At 48.0% G+C, this 12,566-nt stretch overlaps 1 protein-coding gene across 8 annotated transcripts in view; it reads left to right on the top strand.

The window, feature by feature from the left end:
- Window positions 1-12,566, top strand: part of LOC139763801 (uncharacterized) — a 471,998-nt gene that overhangs the window by 422,637 nt on the left and 36,795 nt on the right. For all 8 annotated transcript variants that reach the window (XM_071690065.1, XM_071690066.1, XM_071690059.1 and 5 more), the window contains 2 exons: window positions 4,371-4,498; window positions 10,715-11,617. In XM_071690065.1, coding sequence (XP_071546166.1) covers window positions 4,378-4,498; window positions 10,715-11,617 — 1,024 coding nt within the window. In that variant the 5' untranslated portion in view covers window positions 4,371-4,377. The remainder of the gene's footprint in view (window positions 1-4,370; window positions 4,499-10,714; window positions 11,618-12,566) is intronic.

The following is a 12,566-nucleotide window of genomic DNA, read 5'->3' on the forward strand; positions in this document are numbered from 1 at the left end:
ACCTGGCCATGTCAACATTTTCTAATACTTACTCCGTTTTCTTCCTGGATGCTGTAAGCTCGAGGGGAAAACAAAAGAGGAGAAAACTGGCAGAATCGCTCCGTTCATGTTCACAAGCCTTAGCATCGAGGTTGAGGTAGACCAGTCCTCCAGTCCGTGACAGATAGCCACATACTAGACCCCTTCCCTCCCGGCCAGGCTGAACTGACCAAACATTACGTGAAATGGATTGATATCTTGGAGGCTCCCTGATGACTTATGGACGGACGACGAGATAGCGCTGCTATCGTGAGGTTTAGAAGATGATGACATTGGAGTAATCTGGATGATGCGATGCTTGGATTACATTATCTCTCTCTTAGAAATTCCACGAGATCGCTTGTTGTTGCTCTTTCCCCCACGATGTGTGTTTTTCCAGATGTCATTTTCGTATATCTTTATGGCAGATGGACAGACAAAGGTAATATACATCCACGGGTCGGATTCGAACCCCTGGGCAGGGCGGCTGACTACCTCGGCCCCCACGGAGGTCAAAGAATGCAGGAGACACTTGAGCGCATATCCTCGCGTCCCAAACCTGATCTCGGTGGGTGTACTTTGATTCCGTCGCGGCACAGACGGTATGACAGTTCCGTCAGTGGACGGAATCCGACCCGTGGTGTCTGTCCATCGACATTACTGCTGGTCACACCATCGGGACTCGTGGTGCTCGAAAACCTGTGGCTTCCACCGAAGCTGGTGTGAGTGTGGACGGACGGGCTTCCCTTCCTCCTTCCCTCCCTCCTTCCCTCCCTCCCTCCGCCCAGGAGCAGAGAGTACCCGGGGAAGCACATGTTGGAGGACCTCCTCCCGACCCAGAAGGGAGGGAGTGGTAGGGAAGTAGATGAAAGGGAAAGACTGCCCTCCTGCAGTCCTGGTTTAGACTGGCACTTCAGCCTGACACACACACACACACACACACACTTGTATCACGAAGTGAAATGAATGTCACATAACGCCAAAATTGATTATGAATACATAAATGATCTATTTCGGATGACATACTTGTTCTATCTGGTTGTTCGGAGTTGTTTTCATTGTGTAATCTTTATCATCGCGTCCAAATCAGAGCTGATAAGATTAATGAGAACGTGACCTAGTCGGTCTGGGATGAATATTGTTGTAAAGGCTTATAAAGACGCTTCCGTGCAAGGATCGCAGGTCCTTACCATCCTACTTGCACGACAGGAAGCTACCCTATTACCTCTGAAAACCCAGTGGTGCGCGATATGCTCAAAGACATTGGTTTGGTAAGACATTTTCTGATGAACGTAACTTACCCAATCTGAATGTAAGGTACGTAGAGCCACTGGGAGTGTCTCCGAATAGATGGCTAATGAGTGAGGGTGGGTGTGTGTTAAGGTAAACTGCCTCGCATGGACCATTAGATTTATCGTAGTTTCCCTCCACCATCAGATCTATCGTAGTTCCCCACCACCATCAGATCTATCGTAGTTTCCCTCCACCACCATCAGATCTATCGTAGTTCTCCACCATCATCAGATCTATCGTAGTTCCCCACCACCATCAGATCTATCGTAGTTCCCCTCCACCATCAGATCTATCGTAGTTTCCCTCCACCATCAGATCTATCGTAGTTCCCCACCACCATCAGATCTATCGTAGTTCCCCACCACCATCAGATCTATCGTAGTTCTCCACCATCATCAGATCTATCGTAGTTCCCCACCACCATCAGATCTATCGTAGTTCTCCACCATCATCAGATCTATCGTAGTTCCCCACCACCATCAGATCTATCGTAGTTCCCCACCACCATCAGATCTATCGTAGTTCCCCACCACCATCAGATCTATCGTAGTTCCCCACCACCATCAGATCTATCGTAGTTCCCCTCCACCATCAGATCTGTCGTAGTTCCCCACCACCATCAGATCTATCGTAGTTTCCCTCCACCATCAGATCTATCGTAGTTCCCCACCACCATCAGATCTATCGTAGTTCCCCACCACCATTAGATCTATCGTAGTTCCCCACCACCATTAGATCTATCGTAGTTCCCCACCACCATCAGATCTATCGTAGTTTCCCTCCACCATCAGATCTATCGTAGTTTCCCTCCACCATCAGATCTATCGTAGTTCCCCACCACCATCAGATCTATCGTAGTTTCCCTCCACCATCAGATCTATCGTAGTTCCCCACCACCATCAGATCTATCGTAGTTTCCCTCCACCATCAGATCTATCGTAGTTCCCCACCATCAGATCTATCGTAGTTCCCCACCATCAGATCTATCGTAGTTCCCCACCATCACTATATTCTCATGAGGATGGGAACGCTAAGGTCTCGAATGGCAATATTTGTGTGATGATTATCAGATAAGTCTTATCTAAGGTGTAGTTTATATGACTCTTTACTGTGTCGTTGGCTTAACCCACTGAGGACGTAGCGGCTCTCGCCAAGTGGTCATGTCGCTCAACACGAATAGAAGACTATCCTTTCTCGATAGGCTACAAACAGAGAGAGTGTGTATGTGGACTTAGAAATGTCCCTAACACCTGAAGAAGAAGGAAGTGGGAGGGAGGGGTATTTCGGTTGGTGGCTGTAAAACATTAGCTTAACGATGATGGCTTGAGTGATCCTTCAGCAGTTCGTAGGTCCAAAGACCCAAAGAAAACCAACCAGACATCGATGTCAGAGCCAACTGTAGCAATCGGTCTAATAACCATGGTTGGTCATGACCAACTGCAAAATCAATTTAACCATAAAGTCACGAGCGCTTGAGGCAGTCAGATGTGAGAGGAATGTTGAGCTGGTCGGCGTCTCATGAACCCGATCTGTATTCTCTAGGTTGACGCCACAAGTCCCCAGAGATATTTCCTACCCAGCGACAGATATACGAGGTATAAATTTCGATCCCTCTGATTTCGGGGAAGTCACTGACAGCTCGGCTATTCATCCTCCTCCTCCTCCAGGCGCAGACACCAGGGACTTTATTCTGATAGAATAATGAAGGGGAAAAAAATGATACGATCACAAGCCGAGACATTCACAAACTGGAGGGAGGGTGAAGTTCGACAACAGCATCGTACAGACCCTCGAGTCTGTTAACGTAACTCAACACAGGATGGCAGCAAAGTCGTTTCACTGATCTAAAGACCCAGTTGTATTAGCATGAGGTATCATTAAAGGGGTTTTTTTTTTCTGTGAGACAACAGACGATCCAATATATTAATGCAAGAACCTCCGGGACCCTAATATATCAATGCAAGAACCTCTGGATATCTTCATGAATGATGTAGGCAGCTTACTCCAAAGTGAAGTAGACAAAGACAGGTCAGAGCAGCACTAAACTGCCCTGGTAGACCAGCTCTCGCGAGGCAACGTAGGGTTATTACACTGAAGTTGTGGGGTTAGAGACCAACCTTTGGAATTAACATAGGTTGAAGTTAGTGAGGAAGTGTATATGAAGACAGGGTGTATGAGGGTAGATAAGGGATGTATGAGGGCGGGTAAAGGGGACATGAGAGGAGGTAGGGGGTGTATGAGGGCAGGTAAAGGGTATATGATTATAGGTAAGGATGTATAAGGATAAGTAAGGGGCATATAAAGATAGTTAATGAGTATATGAAGACAGATAATGGGGGTATATGAGGACAGATAAGGGATGTGTATGGTAGCCAAGAGTTGTTTGAGGAAATGTGAGGGAGTGCACGAGAAATCTTGCCTTACCTTACATTACCTTTCCCCTCACCTTACCTTCCCTTAGCATGCGGGTTGATGGGAGTGTACAAGTGTCACAAAAGGGCCATCATGAGGGGTGGAAGTTATGAAGACAGATTATCCCGAGTGGTGGTGGTCGGTAGCCAGCCATGTTCCCCAAGCGATGGCTTCGGGAGAGTTAGTGACGTGCTGCCAATCAACCATTCCGGCCAGTCCTCCTGCTGCTGTGGTTGTCTTGATGATTCCTGTTGCCTTGCTGTGGGACGACCACAGTTCTTAAGAAAGTTGTTTCACATTCACGCTTACCAACCCTACCGAGACGAGATACTTTTTATACCGTGTGTACACACCAGGAGGTCATTATTATTACGTAGTTTCATGTCTTAACAGTGACTGTATCCATGTTGCAGGTTGCACAGCATCTAAGGCTGACTGTATCCATGTTGCAGGTTGCACAGCATCTAAGGCTGACTGTATCCATGTTGCAGGTTGCACAGCATCTAAGGCTGACTGTATCCATGTTGCAGGTTGCACAGCATCTAAGGCTGACTGTATCCATGTTGCAGGTTGCATAGCATCTAAGACTGACTGTATCCATGTTGCAGGTTGTGCAGCATCTAAGGCAGACTGTATCCATGTTGCAGGTTCCACATGGGTTGGCTGCAGCTGAAGCGGTGGCTCTCCTTCCTGCCGGTGGCCTTCGTGGTGTACATCCTCCTCCACTACTTCGTCTACCAACCTGACCTCAGCGGCCCTCACGCTGCCCTCCTCGGTACGTATTGACTGGTCTCCAGGGGCCTCACTATTAGATAATGGTCTCCAGGGGCCTCACTATTAGATACTGGTCTCCAGGGGCCTCACTATTAGATGCTGGTCTCCAGGGGCCTCACTATTAGATACTGGTCTCCAGGAGCCTTACTAGAAGATACTGACCTCCAGGGGCCTTACTGGCAGGTACTGGCCTGTAGGGGCCTCACTGGTAGGTATTGACCTCCAGACATTAATGGTAAGTAGTGGCCTCCAGGACATCGAGTATAAGTACTGGAAACACTCGATATATCATGACGTCATTTTCGCAAATTCTTTCGTATCGCGTCACAGAAATTTAGACATATGTCCATTTTCGGAATCGCAATTCTTTATATCGCTTATATCGGGTCACCAACCCTTTACCTTTCTCCAGAGTCTCATTCTACCCATTTGACCCCTTCAACTGGTGAATCTTTCTGGCTCTTAAACAGCTGAATCTTGACAACTTTTCTAACTCTAACATTTTCTCGACTTCACTTCTGTTCCTCGCTCCCCACCTCCTCTCACTGACCTCGTGCAAGGTCTTCTGAGTTCTCCTCCACATACAGGAACAGGAGGGCTGGCAAGGATTGGAGTTATCTCGGACGCACATTATTTTAGGACAAGAGTAGAAATGCCATTTGGGCCTTGGCAGATGGCATACCTCCTCTTGTCCCAAGGTAGTGTGGCCCAGTGAGCGTACACCAATCGATCCTTTCCACCTTATCCCGTCTGTCTGACAATGCAAAGATGGGAGAACGTTCTTACTTGTTCAGCAATCGTCCCATCACTGTCGCTTCTTAATGCAAAGATGGGAAAACGTTCTAACCTGTTCAACATTCGTCCTATCACGGTCGCTTCCTCTGTCTCCAGAAATCTTCGGCGAAACTTTTACCATACGATCTTTTTCCTTATAGCATCTCATTTTCCTTCTTTCGCATCACCAATACGGCTGTCGTGGTGCAAGGTTCGCTGGTAATATTCTCTCTTGTGTGACCCAGTCTTCTTTGGCTTTGCTGCCTCTTTCTGCTCTCTGTTGTATAGTCTTCTTTTGGTCGTTCTATTGCTGTAGTGGTTGACGGTGCGGTACCTCCCTTTCACCCTCTCAACACTGGCTGGTGTCTCTCAGGGCTTTCTCCTGTTGCCTACCCTCTCCAACTCTCCACCACAAATGATGCTTCTACCACCTCCAGTCCTACTCATTCTCACGCCGACAATTTTATTCTGCATTTTTCAATTCTATTTCCCTTCCCTTATCACTCAGGGTCTCATTCTTTATTTTTTCTCCTGCATTGAACCTATTCCCCAAAGTCGGACCAGATCAGCATCGCTGGATAGGGATGCACGGATAGTTAAATCTAAGTGTGCAAAAACGTAGTGTCTACTCATATCCCTTTTTAGATCTCATTTGTATCTTCCAGTTAGAAGTGAAGACGCCACAAGTCAACCCTGCAGGAGCATAAACATGTTGAGTATAACCGTATCCTCCACCTTATCTTGGGCGACCCACGTAATGAGCATCATAAAATCTGTTTCCCAAAAGCTGGGGTTGTTGTTTAGGTGTTGTAGTTAGTGTTTTCCCTTTTTGTAGCTATCCTTTATCTACAAGGGATTTGATTTCACCTCATTGTGGGAGTGCTGCTCGTATATATGGGGGTAGTTCTCACACCTCTTTCTCTCTCTCTTGGCCAGAGTGGAATCCAAAACCCTCCTGCCTCATTAGCTCTCTTGCTGTCACGTCTCTTCAATTAGCCCTCTCTGGCCACAGTGTTGCTTTATCCTCCTTGTTCTACGGGTATGATTTCGGCCACTGCTCTCTTGAAATGTCAAGCGTGTATCCCGGACCTGTGTCATGCGTCTGGCAGCTGCTTCCCAAACTTTGTGTGTAGATACTAACTAGTCGAGGGTAGATGTAGATACTAACTACTCGAGGGTAGACCATTATAATACCTCCAATATTTTTTTTCCTCGTATAGCAAAGCTGTTGGATTCTCTCCTATCATATGTCTTTCCCACTTCCTCAGATCTTTCCACCTTTAACAGTCGGGTCTACAAACGCTTAAGGGACCGACATTAATTCCTGCATTTTTTCTTTCTTCTCGCTCTCTCTCACACACGCACATGTTTGTACCTTTCCGCATATTCATTCTCTCTCTCTCTCTCTCTCTCTCTCTCTCTCTCTCTCTCTCTCTCTCTCTCTCTCTCTCTCTCTCTCTCTCTCTCTCTCTCTCTCTCTCATTCTTTCTTTCTGAGAGGAAAAGAAAGCTTCTGAAGCCTTTGGACGAAAATATAAAGCTTAAACGTCCGAGCGAAGTTAAAAGGGGAAGACCCTGTAGTAAACCGTGAAAGAAAAGATATATTTAAAGATTTTATTTTTTTTCCTTTATTTATTCATTTATTTGTCTACATATTTATTTATGTTCACCGAAGTTCGTTCGTTCGAGAACATGTCAAGTGAGGGTTCCAGTGCGGACATCATCTTATGTCAGAGTGGCTGGCTACTTAGTGCTCAGCACGCAGTTATGTGTAGAAAATTACATCGTCCTCAAACTTTAAAGTCTACGGCTTAGATTCAACGTACGTTGACAGAAATCAGTAATAAATATATAGATAATGTTAATGAATAAAGCCATTTAAGAATAGCCTTTGGGGGAAAGATTATATTAAGAACCTCAGCTTAAATTCATTTCACTCAACGGTCGCCTCACCCAGCTCTGCCTCCGCCTCCCCTCTCACCAGCCCTCCGCGCCTCTCTCTCTCTCTCTCTCTCTCTCTCTCTCTCTCTCTCTCTCTCTCTCTCTCCCCCGATTGGCTGTCTGGCTGTCCGGGTGTGCACTTCGCCTCACCCAGCTCTGCCTCGTACTACATCACGTCAAGTTTTCTAATTAGAACATCTAATCAAGAAAAGGGGCTCCCCTCCTCCCTCATATGACCCTCCATCATCTTCTTCTGGGCCTGAGAGAGAGAGAGAGAGATAGAGAGAGAGAGAGAGAGAGAGAGAGAGAGAGAGAGAGAGAGAGAGAAGACGAGAGGTCTTACGCCTTCCCTTAGCTGGTTCCTCTGACCTTGGTAGGGAGGGAGTGAGGCTCTCACTCACAGTGTAAGTGTGAGGGTTTATGTTGATACGGGTGAGGGAGTGAGGGATCTCCCGGGACTGTCAACGCACAGGAGTTCCTGCCTGATACCGGAGGAGCCCCTCACGCTCGTCCTACATAATGAGAACCCGGCGGTGAAGGGATTCAACATGAAGGACGTGAGCAAGATTCTCAAACCCGCATACAAATGTGCAGGAGATGCCAGCTGGACTGCCATACTGGCGTATCTCACGGTAGCGTTTGTGTGACGAAGGTGTCTGATGGATGGCACGTCGCACGTGCTCTTACGAAGACCTGTCTGGGGAGAGGCGGAGGAAAGCCACCTCATATAACCCAGTTCTTGAAGCCCTACACCCTTTTGTCTCCTTCGCCGCTCTCGAACAACCACCGCTACCTCGACCACTCGCTGCCACTGAGGTTGGTCATCACAAGCCTCACCTCCTCCTCCTCCTCCTTCTCCTCCTCCTCCTCCTCCTCCTCCTCCTCCTCCTCCTCCTCTTCCGTCGTCAGTGAGGACAACCTGAAGCCTGGGGAAGGGTAGGGTGCCACAATGGTAACCTGCAATACACGTTAGACAAACGGTGCACAGATTGTGACATTAGAAAATTAGTTCTTCATGTTTTTACATTGCATCATTAACGTATGATAGTACTTTCTCTTGTACTGATATAGGATGATGGGGTAGCGAGCGTTACTTGATTATTAGAGTTAGCGGGTTATGGTCGGAAAAGTAGACCTAAAACATATCCTCTATATTTCTTGCACGAATCTAAATACGATTTTTTTTGTGTGTGTAATTTTGATGTTCCAGATGCACACGACTCTCTTCCTTGTAACATGACGCCTTCTCTAGACCTATACATCCACTCCCTCAATGACGTGTACCTTCCCTAGATATACCTAATCCTTTCCCCAATTAGTTCTCGGTCCTTCACAGTTACCCTCCCAGCCCCTTAGCTAGATGCACCCCTTTCCAAGTCGTCATAATTACCCCCCTCCCTGAAATAGTTCCCACCCCTGCCCCCTTACCCTGGCTGAAGAATCGAGATCTGCCCCTCTTGGCATTCTTATCATGACCTGACTCGTCGGAGAACTGGGTCAGCAGTAGACAGATGGGTGGACATAAATGACTCATATATCTTCATCCGATAGTAAATCCCGGGAGACTTCAGGTCCCGGGATGCCATTAGCATATAGATAGGGAGGCGATTGGCTAGGCCAAGGGGAAGGGATACGGGGGTCTAAGCGGCGGCGGAAGAGGAAGGGTTTACTGGACCAGCGTAGGAGGACATCAGAGAGAGAGGGAGGCCCAGGCTCGGACGACGGCGCGGAGTGGAGCAGCTTCACTGGATAGTGTTGGAGGTCGCGTCTTCAGCCCTGAAGGATACCGAAGGACTCCAGCCAGAATTAGCGGTTGAGCGTGTTGGGGGGCGGGATGTCTTATCACGTAATTTTTAAAGGGGAGTAATTTGTCTAGAATTTTGGAGGGAAAATATCTAAGATTATTTTTTTTTTCTTGAGAAGTTTAGTATGATGAAGGAACGTTTTTTTTTTTGTGGGAACGTTCCCATCTCTCTCTCTCTCTCTCTCTCTCTCTCTCTCTCTCTCTCTCTCTCTCTCTCTCTCTCTCTCTCTCTCTCTCTCTCTCTCTCTCTCTCTCTCTCTCTCTCTCTCTCTCTCTCTCTCTCTCTCTCTCTCCGGCAGTGACATTCGGATCAAAGGGTCAACCTGTAATGTGTTTACTCCGGAGGGGAAAGGACGGGATCTGGTGTGTATTTTAGTTGGGAGATTGTTTACATGTGTTGGAGCTTTCAGAATGTTGGAGCGGGAAAAGATAATGGTCGTATATTGTTCTTACCAAGGATATTATTTTCGTGTTTAAACACGCACAGAAAACACACACATACACACACACACACACACACACACACACACGCGCGCGCGCGCACATACACATACGTACCTGGCAAACCTCGCGTGAGAAAGACCGTCTCCCCGTAACACACACACACACACACACACATATATATATATATATATATATATATATATATATATATATATATATATATATATATATATATATATATATATATATATATATATATAATGTATATATGTAATGGCGTAACCCGGCTTCACCTGCAAAATCAACGGGTGAAATGTCACCTTTTAGGAGGCTGTATCACAGGGAGTACCAGGAAATTCATAGAATTTGATCCTAGGTTAGTTATCAATGAATATATGTATAATGCTAGGGAAAGTTAGTTAGTGTTCGAATTGCAGAGGTCGAGTATAGTTCTGGGAAGTTGTGTGGGAAATTTGGTAATTGAGTGGGTGGTTACATGCACAGAGCCGTTGACTGGGTGGAATAAGTAGTTTCACGTGTGGTAGAGAAGGTGTTTGCTTTGAAGAATTTGTATGAGAAATATTCAGAGAAAAAAGAGGATCTGAATTTGCCACATGTGGATTTTGGAAAATAAAAATACTAACGAGAGGGTTGATGGAGATGCTTTAAGGAAGGTGCTACGAATATACGGTGAGGGGAGGAGAGCTGCAAGAAGCAGTAAGGTGCTTTTGTCAAGAGTTGTGTGTTCGAGTAGGAAAAGATAAAGGTGAGTGGTTCCTGGTGAAGGTAGGTCTGGATCAAGGGTATGTGATTTCACCATGGCTGTTTAATCTGTTGGTTGATGGGATGGTGATGGAAGCATATGTGAGGATTTTGGAGAGACGGACAGTCTATTCCGGGGTTAGGGGGTCAGGGAAGTGAGACAGTTGCTCTTTGCAAACAAGTACCGCCTCAGTTTGGAGGCGGGCGCTGTCTGGGATGGTCTCCGACAACAGTACTTGGATAGGATAGCTGCCGAGTCCTGTTGATCCTCCTGTAACTTGGATAGCCATCACTACTATGATATTCTAATGAGTATTTTCCCCTCCTCTGGCTTCGGTTGAGGTCGCAGTACGAAGAAAGGTGTTACAAGGGTGCCTGCAGCCCTCGCCTGTCCATGCTAGGAGGTAGCAAGTGTTGCCAAATGGTTTATGTACGTGTTTTACTGGTCGAGTGTGAGAGATATTGTTACTAATTCCTCTCTTCTCCTCCACAGTGTCTGGTCGACGATCCAACGAGAGCGTGGTGTCTGTGGCTGGGGGCAGGACCCTTCAGAGCGGACCGCGGGTCTTACCTCCCCTGGCGCAGGACACGGTCCAGCCCGAGCTGAGCCTCACCAGCGACCTCCCTAGTTCCAAGGAGCCGCCCTCGGCCGCGGAGGGGACCAGCGGTCGCCGCAACGACAACGCCACCCTCAGCCAAGGTAGTGGGGCCACCTATCCCTTCAGCCCCGTCAGGTTTGACAGTGAGTCGCGGGCCCTCTTGGGTGACCCCTCCAGGGACCAACTACAAGAGGACCCGGGTGTCGTCGTGGGCGGGTCGGAGGCTAGGTACCTGGGGAGTGGGTCTGCGAGTCGGGGGGACGTTGGCACTGCGTCCACACGTCCCGAGGCCAGTGTTGCCGTGCCCATACCTCTTGAGGAGGTCGGCTCGGTGCCCCTGGCCACTCCTGACTCGTCGACGGCACTGCTCAGGCGCACCGCCCACATCTCCACGCCACGACCCGCCCTCCGCGACACGGCGGGCCCTCCTAGGGGAAGGGTACCCATGCCTCCCTACGTCCCTGAGTATGGCAACGTTAGTCCTGGGTGGGAGGGAGCTGCGCCCCCCTCACACCGCACCCTCCCACGGTACGACCACCTCAACTTAGCCTACACTTACCAGGGGAGGGAGGCGTACGACCATCAGCCTCGCGGGTACGCTTACAACCCCTACGGCGCCTCCTACAGCAAGGAGAGGGCCGTCCAGCGCGCCCTCTACGCCCACAGAAACTCCCTGGCCAGGATGGGTGGCTTTCCACAGGTTGGGAACGACCTGTCTCCAGTATACGACCCATTTGCTTATCCCGGGGGTCGTGACCTGACCATGGGGAAGCAGCTGAAGCCATCCGGCGGGCCAGGTAATAAGCTGGTGCATGGTGGTCGTCCTAACTGTGGCAGTGGAGGGTGGCATCTCCGGCCTCCTCTCCACACCTCCTCTTGATGACCTCTTGCTCGTCGTGCATGACCTGGGGCAAACTCTTCATCAGTGTCTCTCTCGATCCAGTGGAGTAAATTTAACCCCTCTTCTTAAGTTGCCAAGATATATTTGCATCCCAACTATCGTAGTTTGATACATTATCTTTTTTTCTCTTTCTCTCTTTTCAAACGGGAGACTTTGCGAATTTGGCTCGCATACCCTCTCGTGAATTTCACTTAGCCTGCATGTGCTGGAAAACTTATGTAAAGTGCACCACTTTCTTTTTTACTCAGAGGTCTACTCTCCGTGCACCATTTGCCTGTCGGTGGAGATTAGCTTCGACTCATTTCTGTCTGCGACACACAAGTCCATCTGGAACTTGCCTGGGCATGTCTTGAGAATTTCCGTGTTTCTGTGGCTGTCGGCTCATCAGCGTTACACACTCAAGAACCTGAACAATAATATTAACTGCTTCAGTAGTGGCTTGAATGTTTACTTAAAAAGAATGATGACTTGGGATAGACACAAGTGAATCCCAACGTAACAAGGAAGACACTTTTTTTGCTCAACATTTTCCATTACAAACAAAACCCAGTCATTTACTTAAGTCCAAAAACTTATGATAAGTTTTTAGGTGTCATTTGTAACTGGAGATTTATCTCCAAGTAACGTATTTGAAGACTAGAGAACTAATGTTTTAAGTGGATTCGAAATGTGTATGACGTTGTGTTGTGAGAAGGGAAGGACATGATCTCTTGACCTTGTATGGCGGCAGGTCTGGGGGTCTCCTGATGACCTCCCCGTCGGGAGGGCCAGGGTCTCTTGATGACCTCCCAGTCTGGAAGGCCAGGGTCTCTTAATGACCTCCCCGTCTGAAAGGCCAGGGTCTC

Source organism: Panulirus ornatus, chromosome 48 (genome assembly GCF_036320965.1).
Source record: "Panulirus ornatus isolate Po-2019 chromosome 48, ASM3632096v1, whole genome shotgun sequence".
Taxonomy (NCBI): domain Eukaryota; kingdom Metazoa; phylum Arthropoda; class Malacostraca; order Decapoda; family Palinuridae; genus Panulirus; species Panulirus ornatus.